Source organism: Lycorma delicatula, chromosome 7, assembly GCF_047948215.1.
Source record: "Lycorma delicatula isolate Av1 chromosome 7, ASM4794821v1, whole genome shotgun sequence".
NCBI lineage: Eukaryota > Metazoa > Arthropoda > Insecta > Hemiptera > Fulgoridae > Lycorma > Lycorma delicatula.
The window spans coordinates 113,808,275-113,830,645 of record NC_134461.1 but is presented as its reverse complement, the minus strand read 5'-3'; the positions used below and the strand labels follow the sequence as shown (position 1 = coordinate 113,830,645).

Sequence of the window (22,371 nt, the reverse complement as noted above, 5' to 3'; positions counted from 1 at the left end):
TGTGGGTTTTAATTATGCAGAATTGTTAATAGAATGCGACGGTATAAAAATTGTAAAAATTCCATAAGTAGATTTTCTTTGGCCGGACTTATTGGTGAAAATTTTCGATGTTACTACATCTTTATTAAAATATTAATTAATATCATTTTGTTCATTATCATCCGAGTTTAATAAACATGGTTTAATTATCCAGAATTGTTGATAGAATACGATGGTATAAAAATTATGAAAATGCCATAAGTAGATTTTCTTTGGCCGGACTTATTGCTCACAATTGTTTATGTTACAAAGACGAAATGAAAATTTAAAAATTCAAATTGAAAATCTGTGTTGTGATCACAGGTAGGTTTTTCGTTTCTTAGAAAAGTACATTAAAATCCGTGTAATGGCTTCTCGAAATTATTAAACCGTATAGGATTTTAAGAAAGTTACCTGTATTTTATTGTATTATTTTTCAAAAACCAATCAAATATTTTAAAGTATATTAGTGCCCGATAGTGTTTAAATTTTGTAATTTTACTTGCAGTCAATATAAGTTATTTTCAACCTATAACATTCTATAACAATTCTTTTGATGATTGTAGGTAAAAGTATTTAAATTTTTAAATTGATTTTAAATTTATAACAGTGTTAATGGATTTTTAAGCAGTCTATTTGTATTTATACTAAAACCAAAGTGTTTTATTCCAACACTTAAACAGTAGGTATGATTAAATAATAAAATTAATAATAAACATTTTGTTTCTTCCCCTATTCTGCGATTATGGCATAGAAATTAATGACTAAATACAAAATAATTAAATAAAATACTTTATTTGTTATTATTTGAGCTTCGTTATTTTGTTTAAGCACATGCTTTGTGTCAGGAATCCTAAATAAATTTCATTGGAGAATTTAATTATAATTATATTATACGAATAAGTATTTCTCCAAATTATTCCTTTCAATAGTCAAAAAATAAATACTTTATTTTTTTTAATCAATTGAAATTAGACGAATGTAAATACGATTCGTTCTATTCAGTGTTCTTTTTTTCATGTTCTGTTTTGTCAAGTTCTGTACTGTCATAAACCTTATATTCTGGGTGAAGACTGCCTGAATATAGGATATTGAAAACTGAGTTCAAATTTTGAAAAAAATTGATTTAATATAGTTATTAAAAACCAATTAATAAAAAACTAAAAAAAAAAAATATCTATAATTTCAAAAAATTATTATGTGTTTAAATAAATATTTATTTTTATTGCAGGCCAAATGTTCCTAATGAACAGGTTTTTCGACGGTGCCTTTTTGACATTCGGGATCGACGTGGTTTCGTTCATGGAGAGCGACCAGGAAGAAAGGATCGACCCGATGATTTTCATCTTCCCGAGGATGACTAAGTGCACTTTCTACAAATACGGTGTTTCAGGGGAGGTTGAAAGACATGACGCAGTTTGTATACTCCCTTTAAACGTTGTAAATGAAAAGATATATATCTTTTTATGGTTCTGGTTTCTTATTCTGGGCGTTCTTACATTGGGTGTCGTTTTATATAGGTGAGTTTTATAGAAATTCCTTTTTACGTAATTTTATTTCATACATTTTTATAATTTAAACATTTTTTAATTTATATTTTATTATTTTAATAAATTTAACTAAAATGGAAATTTTTACTTATGTATTTTGTAAAGAAAAGGACTATTAGAAAATTATTTTTATTAAACAAGAGTTTTACTCAAAATTACACGGAAATTTCTACAAATTAGGGCTTACTTGACTCTCATGAACAGTGTGCATCTACATACCTTGTTATTAATTCAAGTCGTCCGTTAATAAATAGGGAAAGAAAATAATAACCCAGTTATTATTAAATTTTAATCACAGAATATCAAAACAGAAAACATTATCAACTGTCTCTTCAATGGAAGAGTGAACAATTACAGCCTTGTAGTAAGAATTACATCCACAGAATTCATCTAGTGGATAAAGACTAATGGCTGATTAATTGCAAGTAATTGGTAGTTTTATAATATCTTTAGGTACTAGACCAAGATGGATATGTTTTTAATTCGGTCTTACAACAAATTTATACGAGCGTAACACCAAAATGTTTGAAATACAATTTGTTAGATTAGATTACAAACAATAAACAACAAATTCACAATGGGAATTATTTAATTTTAATTTAGAATTGTGGAATGATATTTTACGATTTATTTGAAATAAAAAAACAAATTCTATTCAGAATTAATGTACCATAATTACTTTATCGAATTAATAAAATTTAAAAATGATTTGTTCTTGAAATGCTTGCTTTACTATCGAACTCTTCAAATCGAGTTTATGTTACTAAAATTACTGAAACCCTTGTTTATGTATCATCATATTGTAAGTACGTATCATACAGAAATAAATGATGAGTCTACCTCACATTGCCATTATTTTTTTTTTTTAAATTAATATGGATTGTAAAGAAGTTCATCAATATACACGATTAAAAAAGGATTTAACAATTTTAAAAGCACGTAATAATTTATTTAGGTAACTTATAGATTCGGTTGAAGTCTAATTCCATAGCAAAACACATCAAGTTATGATTCACGTAGTTCATTAGTTCCAAATTTGGCCAACAGTGCTGTCACCAGTGTTGATAAAATACATACATTTACTGGTCCGGAATATGCTCGCTGTATGTTTTGGTTTCACGATTTGCGGTCAGCAACTCCAGTTCAACGTAATTTTCGTAGGGAGTCTTCTAGTAGACATACGATTTACTCTTGGTACCAAACCTTCGTTGAGTCAAGTTGTTCTGTTAAACGTACAAAATCACCAGGACGCTCACGCGTCCCTAAAGCTGCTGTAGAACAACTCAGAGAAAGCTTTGCACGTAGTCTGAAGAAATAGAATCGACGTGGGTCACGTAAGACGGAGGTTCTACAAATGACTGTTTGGCGTATATTACGTGAAAGATTGTACTTGAAGCCATACAAACTAACCGTGGTTTAACACAATACGGATGACAACAAAGTTGCTCGGCTGCAAGTTTGTGTGGAAATGATGGATAGAATTGCAGACAATGATAAATTTTTAGACAATGTAATTTTTAGTAATTAGTCAACGTTTCGCATCAACGTTTCAATGTGAAACACTGACTAACAAAAACCCCCATGAAATTTGCAGCACATTCGTGATAGCCCTAAGAGCAATGATTTGTTTGTAAGCAAACAGGAACTTTCTTCCAGGAGGCAACCGTAAATGGTATCGTTTTTCTGGACATGTTTCAAAATTCTCAATTTCCTCAGACAACGATGACCTTGATGGGGGTCTACCACGGAGTATTACTATCAGCAAGAAGGGACACCACCTAACTACCGCCAAGAACTCCGAGATCTTGATACTCGATTCCCAGGTCTGTGGATTGGTCATGAAGATCCAAGATTACACGGCCACCTCGCTCCCCAGATTTTATCCCGCTAGATTTTTCTTATCAGGTTTTATTAAAGATCGGGTTTATGTATCACACTTACCTGTTGATCTTAGACTTTGAATTAACACCGCAGTTGCAAAGGTAACGCCCGAATTGGTGACTACAGTCTGGAATGAAATCGACTTCAGATGGGATGTATGTCACATTACAAATGGAAGCCATATCGAACCAAAGTGAATGTTGGTCGACAAACTTATGTGTTTTTTTTTAATTTTTTTATGAAATTAGATCTCAATCGAATGTGTAAGTTATCTCAATAAATTTTTAAATGTTTTTAAAGTTATGAAATCCTTATTGAATCACCCGGTACACTTATAGAAGTAAGGCTGGGAATCATATTTAAAAGGTTGAAATGACCAAGGTAGGGATGAGACTGGAAATTATATTTTACTAGTACGAGACAGATTCAATCTATATTTTTAATATAATAAAATAAGATTTACTCTCCTTATCATTTATTCAATATAAAGAATTTATCGAAAAAAATTGTGTTTGAAAAATTTTTGAATTTTGTTAACTCTAAATTTTTCCCAATACCATTATTCAATTTGTAGTTGAATGTCAGTCAATAGCTTATTTAATTTAATAGAAAAAGAAAACTAAAAATATATGGAAATTAAAAATGTGTGTTAGTGAACTTTAAAGTAAGCTTTTATAATTTCCACAATGTCAGATTGATTTTTGTAAATTAATTCATTTTTTGAGGATTGAAATTTTATCTATTATACGAAATGTAATAAAAGCTATGTTTATAAGAAAAAAACATTTAAAATAAAAATAGCTTCTGCTTTTAAACATCTCTAACTTGCCAGATTTTTATTTTCTAAGCAATTCAGAAGAATTTAACAGATACTGGAAAAAGTCACCATTTTTTAGAAATAACAAAAAAAATACAAACTTCTAAAGAAAAAATAAATTGTAATATTCCCCAGTTAAAAAAAAAAGTTTTCAATGGAATTTTTATTTAAAAAATCTTGGTAAACAGATTGGTTATAAACACATAATATTTTCTTAATCTCTTCACATAAAACAGATGAAGTCAATTTTTAAGTAGACCTAGATTATTATTTGTTTTTAATAAACGAATAAAAATTCCCCCATTAAACCACACAAACAGTTCAAAGGGTTCACTTTAAAAAAAAAGCTAACAGTGTTATTATGAAAAAAAACATCAAGATCGATGTTTGGTAAATGGGACGATGGTTATTCCTAACACACTTCTAAAGAGTACATCCTTTTTAATAGATCAGTCAACACCAAAACCCATCTCAATGAAATCCTAACCTTATAATAACATAGTTATTTAACCAAAATATCATTGCAGGGATTCACGTACCAGTTTTTTTATTTACAAAACAATAAATCTTGAATTGTATTTATTATTACATTTTTATTTATAGTTATGATTTATTCACTTTAGATGATACAACAATCTTTTAGTACAGAAATAACCCATTTAAAAAAAGATCTATAAATAAAAAATGATCTGTTAAGCCTAATAACGCCTCGTCTACGAATTAACCAGGTATTGCGCTGTAGGTTAACTTAAAGTTAACAAGTTAGAAAACGCTAATTCATTTGAAATTCTGTTTCGATATTACTGTGAATAAATTATAACTGTGAATTAATTGCACCGATCGGATGTCTGCGTAATGTCACTAACTTGTTAATTAACACTACAATGAACCTTTATATGTCACTAAATCATATAACGTTTTATATATAAGAGAAAAAATTATTAAGTAATAAATTTTGATCAATTATAAATAATAATTATTTAAAAATACAAAAAAAAAAAATTACAAAAATATATTTGATGATATATAAAAAAATATTAAAAAAAAAAGAAGATTTTATTTAACTAATATTAATTTTAACATTAATAAAAAAGGAAACAAATTAGAAAAACCCTCAAAAAAGTAAAAAATAAGAATTAAATCAACTTGAGAATTTTAAACAAAAAAATGTAATATATTAACAAATATAAAAATGCACTGAAAAGTAAAAAATAAAGTATATAAATATCTAATAAATAACCCATAAATAAATGTAATAATTATTAAATTTTAAAATTAAATGTAATGAAAATATTAAGTTAAATAAAAGCGTGGCGCAGTTTTTATAATTTATTTTTACAATTAATTTTCATTTTCATTTTCAATAACGACGCGAGGAGGCGGAAAGGTCTGCTGGAATCTGTCCAGTTAAGACTGAATAGCTACAAGTAACAATCTGGGTAAATGCACCCACTCGCTTTCTTTGTACGTGTTCTCACATGTTACTATGTGAGAACACGTACAAAGAAATATGTTAGAAAGATTAACTATCGAATAATTTTCTATCGTATTATTAAACAATGATAATTGCTCACAAACTTTTATCCCTATTTTATTTATAACAGATATGATAAAAATCTGAGTTCTAGACATAACAAAAAGGAAATTATAAATTCCACATCAAAATTATTTTAAGTTAATAGCAGTTATTTTAAGCAGTTCATCTTCGAATTCTGCTTCTAAACTAAGCCAAATTGATCGCACTCTTTTCGCTAAAAGTTTCATTTTATTTAATTATGAATTTTTATTTAATGAATTCATAATTACGATTACAATTATAATAATGATAACAATTAATAATTTTTCAGATTACCGTCAAAATGTAATAACTTTGTGCAAGATTTCTAAATTTATTTTTTATTTTTAATCTTATTAACCCTTAAAGGTCATCTCAGTGCAAATTTGAACCATCAAAGAATTAAAACTTGAGTTATTTTATTACAGATAAATAAAGTATATACATATACTAAACAACCTCATTAAACAAAAAATATATTTAAAAATACAGCAAATGTCTATAAATACTTATTCGAGAAGATTGTTATAAAAACTGCGCCACGCTTTTATTTAACTAAATATTTTCATTACTTTTAATTTTAAAATCTAATAATTATTACATTTATTTATTGGTTATTTATTAGATATTTATATAATTTATTTTTTACTTTTCAGTGCATTTTTATATTTGTTAATATATTAAATTTTTTTGTTTAAAATTCTCAAGTTGATTTAATTCTTTTTTTTAATTTTTAGAAGGTTTTTCTAATTTGTTTCCTTTTTTTAATAATGTTATTATTAATATTAGTTAAATAAAAGCTTTTTTTATAATATAATGTTTCATATGTATTCAAATATATTTTTGTAATTTTTTTTTTGTTTTTATATTTATTTAAGACAAAAAAAAGTAAAAATATTTATTTTTACACATCGAAGTTACATACGTGTACCAAATTTCAATCATTTTCATACGATAGATCAAAAGATATGGCAGTTGCAAGATTTGATTATTCCTAAAGCGAGTAAATTAAAGTGTTAATAAAAGAAATTGTTTTTTTATTTAAAAAAATATGTTGATTATATTAATTTCTTTTTTTGAATTATTTATTCCTATTTAAAATTATTAGGTCAATTTCAGTAATTTTTTTAAATGTTTGCAATTAAGTAATTAAACGTTGAGTACATTATTACTGTTTGGTTAACTATTTAGATTCTATATATAATTTTTTTCCTATCTATTTATAACATTTTCCAAACCAAAATATTATAATTTTTTTAATCCAAATATTAATTTTTCTATCGTATTATTAAACAATGATAATAGCTCACAAACTTTTATCCCTATTTTATTTATTATAGGTATGATAAAAATCTGAGTTCTAGACATAACATTTGAGCGGACAAATATTAAAGATGCTCACCAAAATGAGATTAAAATAAAATTTAAAAGTAATTAAAAATATATTAATAATTCATAAAATACCTAAAAAACAAAATTCAGAAAAAAATGTAATGCTCAAATATAAATTAAATTTGTATTATTGAACATTTGATTTATATTTATAGTTAATCGATAAACAGTATTTGTACTCATTGTTACAGTGTAATATTAAAAATCATTATTAACTTATATATGAATAAATTCGGGTTCAGAGGCACTAATAAATTTCATTTGATTTACTATATAAATGTTAATAAAGAAAAAATAAATATCAAAAATTAAAAAAAAAAAAAATACGTGTACCAAATAAAACATTTCTCTTTAATATAGGATAATTAAAAAGCGTGAGAGTACAATTTCGTACATAGTATAACTTTTTTCAAATTTTTTAAGTTTATTTATATATGTATAAATATATATATATATATATATATATATATATATATATATATATATATATATATATATATATATATATATATATATATATATATAGGATATATATATATATATAATGTCATAGGATATATATATATATCCTATGACATTTCCGGTAACGTAACGATTCCAGCACGGGATCATTCATCTGAATCGGTTCAGCCGTTGAGTTGCTACGGTAGAAAAACATACATCCTAAATACAGTACACTCCTTTTTGGGTAGTCGTATACAAATAAGGAAATATCAATAAAAACATTTATCATTCTGAGAGTACTTTTAAAAGCGTTTAGAAGATCCTTCACGACAGATTACTTCATTGTAACATCATCATAACTTCTAATTAGACTTAAGAATTAAGTCTGTTAAATTAGGTTAATAATTAACTTAAGAATTATTATAATAATTTTTCATTTTAACTTACATCGTAAAATATGAATTTTTTTTTATTATTCTTTTAAACCTTTCTTCAATTATTAGGTATCCAATTTCTCAAATTTTATTTTTAATTTGTAGTAGAAGTTACACAAACGACAAATGATTACAAATATCGGTACAATTATTTATTTTTAATTTTGTAAATAATTTTTGCTTTAATTTATAAATATGTTTTTTTATAAATCTAAAAAAATTAAATAACAATATTTATCGGTATAATTTTATTTTGTTTTTATTTAGGATAGTGATAATCCTAAGTCCAAGGATGAGGGTTTACCTCCTGCGGATTCGCTTCAGATTAATACGTCGTGATGCAATAGACGCCATCGTTAGGCGATCGAAAATGGGTGATTGGTTCTTATTTTACATGCTTGGCGAAAATATCGACGCCATTATTTTTCGTGATGTAATGCACGAATTGGCTGCACGTCTCGGCCATCATAAGACGGACCTGCAGGACGCGTAACATTCACTTGCGCCTTCCCACCACGCAGCGAGGTAAGGTATATCTGAATCAATTGAATTAATTATTTGAAATATTATTTAAATTATCTATTGTTAATATTAAATCGAAAAAAAACATAATAAATAAGTTTATTATTATTATTTTAAAATCTGAATAATCCATCCTGTAATTTGAATGTAGAAATATATTTTTCTAATTGTGAAACTGCAAAAGAAATATTGTAAACGAAACGTATATTTAAAGAAGAAAAAAAAACAAAATTTTTTTTATTAAATTCTTATTTATATAAAGATTTACAGATTAACAATTGAATCCAAAGAACAAATCTCTATGGGTTAGAATTATTATTTTGTAAAATCAATTACAAAATCATACAAATTACAAAACTGTGATTTACAAAATCACAGTTATTTTAAATAAAATCAAATTGCTTAAAATATTTTGCATAATATATATCTCATTACATGGAATTTAAGAATTCAAGAGCTGATTTAACTCATTAACTCTTAATCACTCACTGACTCTTCAGAAATTGATGGTCAAATGAAATCAACAAGAAAAATAAATAAAAAAAAGTCCTAACTGAGTAATCCCACACAGTAACGGCGAATTTTCAAATTATCAATATTTTTAATTATGCAATCATTATGTAAAAATTAATGCGTTCAACCTTAATTTTTTCAATTCACAGTCTAGATCGGTTGAAAAATTAATATGAAGTAAACAACATATATTAAAGAATATAATATTTAATAATAAATAGAAGAGTTAAAGAGAGAAATAGTTTTATAGTATATTGCAAACAATCATTTTTCTGTCTTTTATTACGTCTAGCATCTTCTGTCGACTTCCCTTTATCTGCTAATTTCGAGTCTGTATCTCCCCATTATAAAACATTATATATGAGCATGTTATATTTTTATCATTCAAGAAATTAGTGTTTATATATACTGTATTACAATTCTGTATTAAATAGCTGAAATTTGGATATCCTTTTTTAATACAGTGGAAAAAGAAACATCGTTTACAGTGTACTTCTGTTTTTCAAAATGCTATTTTTGATAATTATTACAAGTCTGGAAATACCATTTTAAAATAAGTAAATGGATGTAATGATAAACACAGCAAATAACGATGTATAGAATTAACGTTAGTTAAAAATATGAAACTTGAGTAATGAATATAAAAGAAAAATAAATAAGTTTTAAATGTTAAAAATTAAAAACAAATCTACCAAAAATAAAGTAAAAAAAAAAAAAGGATTCCGGTCAAATGGAGATCATTCATTACACGACCGATATTTTTAAGGATTCCAACGCGTGGTCATACATCTAAATCGGTTCAGTGGTTGAGATGTTAAGATGGTAAAACAAAGATGCATACAATAAACCCCACCCTAAATACGAGATACATTACACTTCTTTTTCGGCGGTCGTGTAAATATATATATATATATATATATATATCAATAAACAGAAAATTAGTTCTGTTCATACTTATACGATATTTAATATTTAAATCTATTGAAAGAGAAAATAAAGGAAAAAATCATTCGTTTTTTAAATATTTATAAATTAAATAAGTATCTAACTTTAGGGCTATACGGGAATACAATATCAAAATACTTACTTAAATTTCGATTTTTTTCTTAAGATGGCAGATTATTAAATAATAATGATTCAACGTTTAAACAATAGTAGTACCAGCCGTGTTATTTTATTAAATTTACAATAAAAAATGAATTTTCTTTTTCATTGATGAAGGTAAATAGATACCGTCATTCTTACCCAAAAAATAAAATGTTAATTGAAAAATAATTATTTTACCTCGATTATAAATTTGAATTTTAAGAAAGTAAGAACTTTTAAACGTTTGCAAAATGATAATGAAGAAAATAATTTATCAAAAGTAATATTAAATTTTCTTAAAAAATTATGCATATAGAACTAGTTGTACTTTTCCCAGAATACGCAATTATTTACGACACATTGTTCACAGAATGTGTTTAAGGAATTTATTTTTGTATGGTTTTAGGCCCTCGTTAGAGCAATTCTGTTGGGAAGAAAATTTTACTTCTTTGGCCATTTTCATTCTTTTTTAGACCTCTGGAATGGTCTGTGATATTGTAATTTCTTTGTTTTGAATTTATGACTTTTAATTTTGTTTTCTTGTTTTTAAGGATAATTATTTCTTCCCTGTTAAAAATTTGTTCTTTTGTAATTTTAAGTTCTTTAATGTCTTCTTCTAATTCTTTTAGCTATTTGTTTTTAACTTTATTTTTTTGTCAATAGGTTAGTAGATTTTTGGCTAGTCTTTCTTCTGGGAGCCTGGATAGATGACTACAGAATGGAACTCTTGTTTTCAAGATGTTTAATAAGGGTTCGTTCTCTTGATAAATGATTTTATTAGGGAAACGATATTTTTCATCTATTTTACGATTTTTGTTAATAATTCTTTTAAACATTTTTTCCCACTTTCTGAAGTTCTTAAGGTGTGTTAATATCGTGTAGTAATGTCTAATTTTTGTTTTTATTGAAAGGGACGTTTTTTGTATGCAGGCCATAATAGTTTCTGTGCAAGTTTTTTTTATTGCTTTCTGTTTATTGTTTTTTTATTTTGCTGTGTTTTTATTGTTTCTATTTTGGATTGTTTGATTTTCATTTATGTGTCTTGATTTATTTCTCAGATTTATTTCTCTGTCTGATTTATTTGTCTTGATTTACTTGTCGGTTGTTAAGGAAGATGTGATTCGGTTTATTCTTGGTGATGGGTATTGTTTTAGTTGTTTCGTAGGAGATTTGCAATCTGACTTTCCCTGCTATGTTTTGAAGGGTTTACTTTTTGGTTTCCTTCGACCTTTCTGATGGCAAAGCAAGATCATCCGTGAACGCTAGAAAATTCAATTTTATTTTCTTCCCAATTTTGAGTTGTTTGTTCTGCATTTTCCATTCCCTTGGGATTTTTTCCGATACTCAGTTGAAGAGAAGTGGGAAAAGCCCGTCTCCCTGTTAGCCTTGCTTTTATCTTAAACGGTTTTGAGAGTTCTCCTCTTAATTTTATTTTGGGGTTTATATTTTTAAGTGTTACTTTAATCAGATTTATTAATGTTGTGTATATTTCAAATTCTCTACGGATACAATCATACGCTTTTTTGTAATCTATGATATCCTCCAAATTCCTTATCTAGTTGGCCTTGAATTCTCTACATAAGAGTTTAAAAAAATATCTTGTAGGTTACATTGAGAAGAAAAATTCCTCTGTAACTGTTGGGATCTATCTTGTCTCCTTTCTTGCGAAGAGGATGGATTAAGACTGTATTCCAATTCTCGGGCAATTCCTCTCTATTCCAAATTTCAACTAAATATTTGTGGAGATTTTCAATCGTTTGATCATTATAATTTTCCACAGTTCTGCTGTTAATTGATTTTCTATTGCAGCTTTGTAATTTTTAAGGGAATGTATCCCTAATCTTACTTATTTTATGGTTGAAGGGGCGATATTTTCCAAAGGTATTTCATTTTTTATTTGAAGGTCGAAATTTAAGAGGTTTTGGAGTTCTTCACAGTTGCTTTTGGAAGAAATCTGCTACTATTTCTTTATCATAAGTAAGGAATTATTTAATATAAATATTTTAGTTAAATATCAGTTTGAATTTTGCTGTGTAAGTAATTAAATTTTTCAAGTAATACGATAATTGCTAAATAATACAAATATTAAGGAAAAATCATAATTGGATAATAAAAAAACATTTTTTATAACAAAGGAAAATTAAACTAAACCTGTTTTTAATGAGCATAATGAGACTCTAGCCGAAATTTATGTCTGTATAACAGTTTGCTCTTCTTCTCCGGGATCGAATTTTTTAATTTGCATTTCGTCAAAATTATGACGTTCGGTCAAATTCATCCTTACAGCCTAACAGTATACACGAGTTTTGTTTTTTATTAAATACTTTTATAAAAAGAGTTTGATATTTGACTTATCATTTCAATAAATTTGTAATATTCTTAAAAAAACAACTGATTATTTAAGAAAATGAATGAATTAAAATTCATTGCAAAATACATCATGTTGGTAAAAGTAATTAATATTAATTTTTGAGATCTAAGGAAAATATATGTTTGTTTCTTTAGTTTCTAAGAAACTGGACTAATTTTACTCTAAATTATTTAAATTAGTAGAACCAAAAATTTTAATTTACTTCACATCCAAAGAAATATTCCGAATTTTGAAACGAAAATAAACGATTTTAGAATTAAAATTTTAAAAACCGCCTTCCTCCATTTAAATAAATTTGGTTTTTATCATGGCTATTCATATATAGATCAAAATCAATATTTGTAACTTTTAAGAATATCAGATATTTATTTTTCTTTCATAGAGGGAACATAAGATCTATTACAGATAGTAACGGACAAATAATTGTATATAAAAATAAAAATCACTTACTAAACAAAGAATAGCGAAAAAATAAATCGTTTTAATGATAAATTATTTAAAATTACAAAAAAATCTAATAAATAAAACCAAAAATTTAATAAAAAAAATTAAGAAAACTTTCAAAAACAAACGAAACTATGATAAAGAATCAAATTTATCAACTTCAGAGTACAAGCGTAAATTAAAGTTAAGCATCTTAAAAATTTAGTGAAATACAAACATCAAAAGATCAGGAAGTAAAATGAAGGATGATATTAGATATAAGGTTATAGTCATCAAATGATGGTAGCAAAAGATAAAAGAAAACGAAGATGAGATCTATTTTTAGATGAATAAAATGAAAATTTGAACAAAGCAATGTTTGAACGATATTTATCCTATATAGAGAATGATTCAATGTATATAAAAGCAGTCAAGAAAAGAAAATTATTTTCAATTAGATTTTAACCAAGCTATAAACTAAGAAGAGCTAATAAAGCTTATTTGAATGGGCTAATGTAGATTATAAAGGTAGGAATATGGTTGCATTTAAAAAGAATGTTCATGTATATTAGTCAAAAGATGAAAAATTCTTTACTGTAAATTAAACCCAAGTGTTATTTCAATGATAAATAGTATTTTACACTCGCTAAGAATATAAATTAAAATAAAGAGATTTATATGACATTTACTGGCTTTTAAAAACTGTAAGTATTTCACATTAAAGGCAGGCAGTTGAAAGTTGTTTTATCAATAAATCTGAAGTTCTAACACTAATTAATTCAATATGTTTTATCTTTTTTTTAAATTGCTATGTTTTTTTATATAACATAATTAAATACTTTATATTTCTGTTTATTAACTCCAAGACAATTTACGTTAGAATCAATGGTAGTATTACATTTTTTTATAACTCCTATTTTGGCCAGGTTTTCTCTAATTCTAAGTTTTTTTTTTGGAGGGGAATTAAATTTTTTTGTCTTTCTCTGAAAATGGGTTATTAAAGGAGGATTACCTACGTGTATATATATATATATATATATATATATATATATTTATTTATTTATTACTTTCTTTTGTTTGTTATTAATTGCTTGTTCATTCTTACGGCATTTAAACCTGAAATAGAAAGAAAATTGGTGATATAGATATTAATTTTTTTTTGTCTTCAGTCATTTGACTGGTTTGATGCAGCTCTCCAAGATTCCCTATCTAGTGCTAGTCGTTTCATTTCAGTATACCCTCTACATCCTACATCCCTAACAATTTATTTTACATATTCCAAACGTGGCCTGCCTACACAATTTTTCCCTTCTACCTGTCCTTCCAATACTAAAGCGACTATTCCAGGATGCCTTAGTATGTGGCCTATAAGTCTGTCTCTTCTTTTAACTATATTTTTCCAAATGTTTCGTTCTTCATCTATTTGTCGCATTACCTCTTCATTTGTCACTTTATCCACCCATCTGATTTTTAACATTCTTCTATAGTACCACATTTCAAAAGCTTCTAATCTTTTCTTCTCAGATACTCTGATCGTCCAAGTTTCACTTCCATATAAAGCGACACTCCAAACATATACTTTCAAAAATCTTTTCCTGACATTTAAATTAATTTTTGATGTAAACAAATTATATTTCTTACTGAAGGCTCGTTTCGCTTGTGCTATTCGGCATTTTACATCGCTCCTGCTTCGTCCATCTTTAGTAATTCTACTTCCCAAATAACAAAATTCTTCTACCTCCATAATCTTTTCTCCTCCTATTTTCACATTCAGTGGTCCATCTTTGTTATTTCTACTACATTTCATTACTTTTGTTTTGTTCTTGTTTATTTTCATGCGATAGTTTTTGCGTAGGACTTCATCTATGCCGTTCATTGTTTCTTCTAAATCCTGTTTATTCTCGGCTAGAATTACTATATCATCAGCAAATCGTAGCATCTTTATCTTTTCACCTTGTACTGTTACTCCGAATCTAAATTGTTCTTTAACATCATTAACTGCTAGATCCATGTAAAGATTAAAAAGTAACGGAGATAGGGAACATCCTTGTCGGACTCCCTTTCTTATTACGGCTTCTTTCTTATGTTCTTCAATTATTACTTTTGCTGTTTGTTTTCTGTACATGTTAGCAATTGTTCTTCTATCTCTGTATTTGTACCCTAACGTTTTTAATATGCTGAACATTTTATTCCAGTCTACGTTATCTAGGTCTATCTAGGCCTTTTCTAGGTCTATAAACCCCAAGTATGTTGGTTTGTTTTTCTTTAATCTTCCTTCTACTATTAATCTGAGGCCTAAAATTGCTTCCCTTGTTCCTATACTTTTCCTGAAAGCAAATTAGTCTTCTCCTAACACTTCCTCCACTCTCCTCTCAATTCTTCTGTATAGAATTCTAGTTAAGATTTTTGATGCATGACTAGTTAAACTAATTGTTCTGTATTCTTCACATTTATCTGCCCCTGCTTTCTTTGGTATCATATAGATAGATATTAATATCAAACCAAAATGTAATTTAATTTAATTAACCCAAAAATTAGGTTTTGTTGCTTCAAAAATAGTTTCATAGGAATAAATAATGGGATATTTCTTAAAAAAGTTATCTACGCGTACATAATATTTTCCTCCATATTCTCCCTTTTTTAACTAAAATTTTTAAAAATTCTTGCACAATTCTGCGCAAAAATGCTGACTTTTGTTACTTTTTTGTATATTTTTTTGCGCAAGGAATATACAAAACATAAATTAAATGAAAAAACTAAAAGGTATAATCTTTTTTTTATTTAATATTAAAATATATATTCTGTTCATAAGAAAGTTTAATTTTATAACTGCAGTTTCATGAAATAATTAAAAATAATAACTAGACAAAAGCATAAAGTTCAAACTCATTTACCACTGTGACTTAATGCATAAGGCGCATATGAAAATTATACCAAGTCAACAAACCTCGATTTAAGGTATGTTGTCGACCTTAAATTGAACATAACTGAAGAATGACTCAACCAATCTTCATAAAATTTTTACATACGCAACTTCAGAATTACTACATTGTATATTTTACTACTGAATAAATTTCACTGAAATTGATTGAGTAATTTTGGAGATTTTCAAGCCACAAAATTTTATACACGATTATTTTTGCTTAGTCCTCATAACTCGAAACGTAAAGAAAGTTCATTTTTACCCGCCAATCCCACCAAGCAACCGAAAAAGATAACTCAAATTGAGGTAGTTTCGTCTATTGTCGACCTAAAATTGGGTTTAACTCAGGAATAAAATATTAACTTCATAAAATATTCACATGCACAACTTTAGATACAGTACTACAAAATATGTAAATTTCAGTGAAATTAATAGGATAGTTTTGGAGATTTTTAAACTCTAATTTTTATACATAAATGATAATCCTCAAACTTGAAAACTTTATATTTAGATTTCAACCCCCAATCTCATCGTTAAAGTAATACTGTACTTTTCTTCGAAAACTATTTGAAAGTAATACTGTTTAAACAAAATAGCCTATTTAGTTTTTAAAAAATTTATTTAAAAAAATATTTAAATTTTTATCCATAAGGTTCCTAAAAATGTGAGAAATTTTCAAACTGTTTATTGATTCTAAAATCTTTTGCATATTATGGAAAAATCAATCAATATAATTAAATGGGTTAAACTAATGAAAGAATTAAGAAGTTAACGAGCAGATTTAGAGGGAGAAGATTAATTAAAGAATTGTTGTTTGTTAGAAAACGGCTGTAAAAATAAATGATGTTTGACCTAAAAAGAGAGTAAGGAACCAAGTTACGTATGATTAACCTTATTTAATGTATTCCGGGTAATTAAAAAAGGACTTCATAAGTTTAAAAGCATATACAAATTTATTGACGTAACGTAGAGATTTGGTTGAGGACTTATTTCATAGCAAAACACATTAAGTTTTGACTCGCGTAGTTCATTAGTATCGAATTCAGCGACCAGCGCTGTCCCAATTGTTGTTAAAAATGGATACATTTACTGGTGCAGAACGTGCTCGCTGTGTGTTTTGGTTTCACAATTTTCAGTCAGCAACTGCAGTTTAACCTAATTTTTGTAGAGAGTGCGGTAATGGGTTTCTTAGTGGGCATACAATTGACTCATGGCCCAATATCTTCGTTGAGTTATATTGTTCTTCTTCCAGACAAAACGATCCGTGCTTCTTTCAGGAGGTAACCGTAAATGGTATAGTTTATCTGAACATGCTTGAAAATGTTCTAATTCCTCAGTTAGACGATGATGACCGAGATGGACGCCATTGCTATCAGCGAGACGGGGTACCACCTCACTACCGCCTAGAAGTACGTAATTTTCTTGATACTCGATTCCCAAGTCAGTGGATTGGTCGTGAAGATCCAATAGCATGGCCACCTCGCTCCCCAGATTTGATTCTGCTGGATTTTTTCTTGTGGGGTTTCATTAAAGATTGGGTTTATGTGCCATCTTTGCCTGCTGATCTTCTTGAGCTAAGACCTCGAATTAACGCCGCAGCTGCAGAGGTAACACTCAACTTGGTGGCTACAGTCAGGAATGAAATTGACTTCAGGCAGGATGTATGTCGTACTGAATATCGAACCAAATTGGATGACAGACCTGATCTGTTTTTTTATAGTATGTTATCTCAATAAATTTTTATATGTTTTTAAAGTTGGGAATTCCCTTTTGAATCACCCGGTATAATGATGACATGATAAAAATGCTTTAAACGAAGATGTAAAAAAGTTGATTTCAAAATTAGAAATTCAGTGATAATATTAGTGAGAATATGGCGTGAAAATAAGTTTCAGGGAAAGAAATGTAATCAGGAGACACAGACTGAGAAAATTAACGAGATATGTTATCATTGAATATGGAGATGACAGTTTATTGATTTAATGAGTATAAAAAAAAATTAGCTTGGAAAACCAGTATAAACATCTGTTATCTTATTTATTAATGCATTATAAAATTGCATAATATAAATCTTTGCATATGACAATTACAAATAGAGATATTAGATGACAGGTTTTAGTGTAATAAAGTGATAGGAACAACAAGCTAGTCATCCAGTTCATTGGTTATTAAATATCATTAAACCGACATCTTATAACTGAACCTGTCACTAGCAGTAAGAGCAAAGTATTCCTTTTCTTAAAAATATATCACAAACAGCCTATTATAAGATAATTTATTTATATAACGATAAATCTGTACTTATAGTTAATAAAACAGAATAATATTTGTCAATAAAATTTCTTAAATGTCAGAATACTAAAGGAAAATCTGTGAATTTGGAATGAAAGGATCCCACAAAAGGTGGGGCTTTTTCTAATTAAATTTTACTGAATTATAAACCAATTTCATAGTAATTCTTTCTTTCAGGTTTCTTAATAATATATATCCGATTAATCCTTACGAGAATAAAAAATTTATAATCTGTAAAAATTATAATTTATAATCTGTACGAGAGTAGACTGATTAGTTATCAGACCAATAAACAATCATTAATTCTTACATTTACATACCAGTATAGATATTTGTTAAGGACTCACCAATAAGTTTCTCATAGATTAGTATGAATAAAATTTTACTCCATTAAAAAAATGGGTTAAACATTTGATAGTGCGTTTATATATATATATAATACATTAATGTTTGTGAGACTATAACTACAGTAATATTGTTTCAATTTTTACAAAATGAATATAAAATGATCTGTCTGAATTATACAAGTGGGTATAATATTCTGTATGGAGTTTAAAAAAAAAAAATAGTGGTTGACAAACTTTATTTTTCTCAAAGTGAGAAAAAAACCACAGTCGTTTAACTTATACCTAATGCAATATTTCATATTGTTCATATATGTTCATTAATAGTGGGTTTCAAAGTTATAAGATGAATAGTTAAACCCGTACTCATTCAGGTGTTTAATATACCTGAATGTTAAATAATAGTTGAAATACAATAATGATATACTAAACGAACAGTTCAACTTCTAACAGTTTAGGGCGAAACAAGCAGAAACTTTAAAGACACTATAAGACAAAACGTTGTGGGGGTGGCGTTCAGAGAGGTAGGCAGGAGATCTCGTTCTATACAATTTTAAATCCCTTAGATTCAATTAACGGTACTGTTTAAGAACTAGTAACTTAAGTTCAGACCAAAACAATCTTGTCATTAATAATAATCCCGACTTGTAGACGGTTTATAAATGTTTTCAGTAAATAAGATGAAATTAGTAATATAATATTACATTTAAATAAAATCTCATACGACCTGAACATTAAAATTGGTTTATTAAAACATTATTATTTTTTATTTTTAACATTGAAAATGTCATATATAATCATGAATTACGGAAGTTCTATTACGCTATGAGTACACACAATTACTTAAATATATTTATTTATGTAATAAATTAAGAAATCATTGTTTATAGAATTTAAACTAATATTTTTCCTGAATTAATAATTTTCAGAAATAATGATGTATAATTTACAGCCCATTGATTCAATAAGGTGATTTTACAGCAGTCCGATTATGAGAGTATAAACGCTGTAAATTTCATTTAATGTATTTGATATTGCAATTTCATAAGTTTATAGCATGTTTAAAACTATTTTATGTAGTAAGAGATAGCAAGTTAAAATACAATGTAATTTATTCTATATATAAATTTATTAAAACGAATTAAACATTTTTATCAAAAATTACTTTTTCTTTTTTATATCTTCGTTCTATACTTTTGCAGAGATCTTTGCTTCTTCAAAACAAATATATATTTATTATAAAATAAAAAAATACTATTTAAATACAATTTAATTTAATAATATGAAGAATGAACTTACAAGGAAAAAATAGAATTACAAATAATTACTATACTTAGAAAAATATAAATTATACAATAAAATATGCACTAAATAAATGAAAATAATCTTTTGCTTCTTTTATAGAAACATATTTTTAAGTGTAGAACATGAATTTTAAATAATTTAAATTAAATTTATTTTGATACTGATTTATGCTTCAATTTGTTTATTTTCATTTACAATATTTTCAATATTTACATTTCCATTTCTGTTTAATATTTTGTTTGTGCTTATTTTTAGAATTTAAATTTTTTTTAATGACTTTTAAAATTTCAAAATTTTCTAGACTAGACAATATTAAATTACAATTTTTATTAATTAATTTCTTATTTTTCTAAATATAAATATTTATAATTTATTCATGATAAAAAAAAATCAACGAAAATAAAAATAATAGACAAGTAAAATTTGGACATAATGACTAGCGAATGAAAATAATAAATTTCATTTAAATTATTCAAATTCATAATCTACATTTGAATATGTACAAATATAACAATTTTATTATTTACCAGTAAATGTTAAAAAGCATAACCACTCATTTTATTTTATTGACTAAGCTAATAGAAAATCTCTGTCTACAATTTAAAAATTAAGCTTTTTAAATAAAAATCTGTTCTGAAGAAGCAAATTTCTTTTTGATTAATTAAAAATTAATCTATACAGATAAAAATTTAAATATTCGTTTGTTCAACATCCTAAATCTCCGAAAGTTTCTCACCGATTGCTTTGAAATTTGACGTTGCATTCGAATACGCACGTGTTTGTATATACCTACTATTTATATACCTAAGGTGTCACACCGGTGACAGGTGAAAATAGGTTTTTTTAAAAACTAACTGTTGGACGTAAAAGCAACATACGCTATACTAAATATTTTACAATTCCATTGCAATGTTTCCGATATGTGTGTCCGCTATAGACTAAAAAACTACTGGAACGATTTACGGGCGGGGAAAAGGGAGAAAGGGAAAAATCGTAAAAGTGAGACGTAAAAATTAAAAAAAGGGAAAAATCGAAAAAGGTAAAACGGAAGCTGGTGAAAATGAAAAAAAGAAAAAAGGGGAAAACGGGGAAGAGGAAAAAGGGAAAAGGAAACAGAAAGGGACCATATAAAAAGAAAAGAAGGCAATAGGAAGGGGAAAAGGGAAATGAAATATAGAAAAAGGAAAATGGTGAAAAGATAATGAAAAAGGGGAAAGGAAGAGGAAAAGGGAGAAAGGGTAAAAGGAAAGGGGTAATTTTGTGAAGTTTTGTAATGTTCATTTTGTTAATGTTTTATCAAACTTTCAATTCTGTTCACTTAATTTATATATATATATATATATATATATATATATATATATATATATATATATATATACATATAAACAAGGTGCGACAATAAAGTAATGAGATTGATGTGAAAAAAAAATGTTTCTTACCGGTTTAGTCATGTTTAGTGTTGTCTCCTTCATAGTAGTTCCCTTCTGATTGCACACACTTATTCCAGCGCTTCTGCCATTAATGGTAACATTTCTGGAACTAATCTTCTGTAATATCCTCCAAGACCCTCGTCACAGCTTTTTGTACGTCTTGTGTTGTTTAAAAATGGTGTCCCTTGACCGCCATTTTGACTCTTGGAAATAGAAAAAAGTCGCACGGAGCGATATCTGGTGAATAAGGTGGCTGTGGTATCACTGAAATTTGTTTTGAGGTTAAAAATTGCTGTACTGACAAGAGCCGTATGGGATGGCGCATTATCGTGATGCAGAATCCAATTATCAGTAATGTTGGCAGGGACTCGTTTACGAAGTCTTTCTAAAATTTCTTTGTAGAAATATAGGTTAACTGTTTGTACAGGAGGCAACCACTCTTTATGAACAATTCCCTTGGAATCGAAGAAGCACACAAGCATGCATTTCACTTTTGACTTTGACATGCGAGCTTTTTTTGGTCTGGGTGATCGCTTTGAGCTCCATTGCGAACTTTGACGTTTTGTCTCTGGATCGTATTGAAAAAACCAACCTTCATCACCAGTGATAACACGGCTCAACAAATCTGGATTGATTTCCGTTTGCTCTAACAGATCGGCTGCCACCCTTTTCCGTGTTTCTCGCTGTTGCTGTGTGAGATTTTTGGGGACCATTTTTGCACAAATCTTTCTCATACCAAGATCTTCAGTTAATATTAGACGAACCGTTTCTCGATCGATGTTGAGTTCTTCTGGAATCATTTTCACGGATAATCTTCGATCAGATCGTAGATTTCACGCACCCTGGTCGAGTTGACATCTGTCCGTGAGGCTGATGGTCGTCCACTGCGGTCTTCATCTTCAACATTCGTTCTGCCTTCACTAAAAATTTTATGCCACCGAAAAACTTGAGCTCTTGACATAACCTCTCCAAAAGCCTTCTGAAGCTTACCATAAGTTGTCGTCGCGTTTTCACCCAATTTAACGCAAAAAGAAATCGCATACCGTTGCGCAATATTTTGCGGTTTCATTT

At 27.4% G+C, this 22,371-nt stretch overlaps 1 protein-coding gene across 4 annotated transcripts in view; it reads left to right on the top strand.

Moving 5' to 3' along the window:
• The window catches only part of shakB (Innexin family member shaking B), a 421,195-nt gene that overhangs the window by 362,122 nt on the left and 36,702 nt on the right, over positions 1-22,371 (top strand). For 3 of the 4 annotated variants that reach the window (XR_012757198.1, XM_075371685.1, XM_075371688.1), the window contains exons 3-4: positions 1,250-1,538; positions 8,359-8,616. Coding sequence is in view for 3 of the 4 variants with exons in the window: in XM_075371685.1 (XP_075227800.1) it covers positions 1,250-1,538; positions 8,359-8,584 (515 nt within the window). In the remaining variant the exon portion in view is untranslated. Of the gene's footprint in view, positions 1-1,249; positions 1,539-8,358; positions 8,622-22,371 lie in introns of all 4 variants that reach the window. The other variant, XM_075371687.1, reaches the window with a different exon arrangement.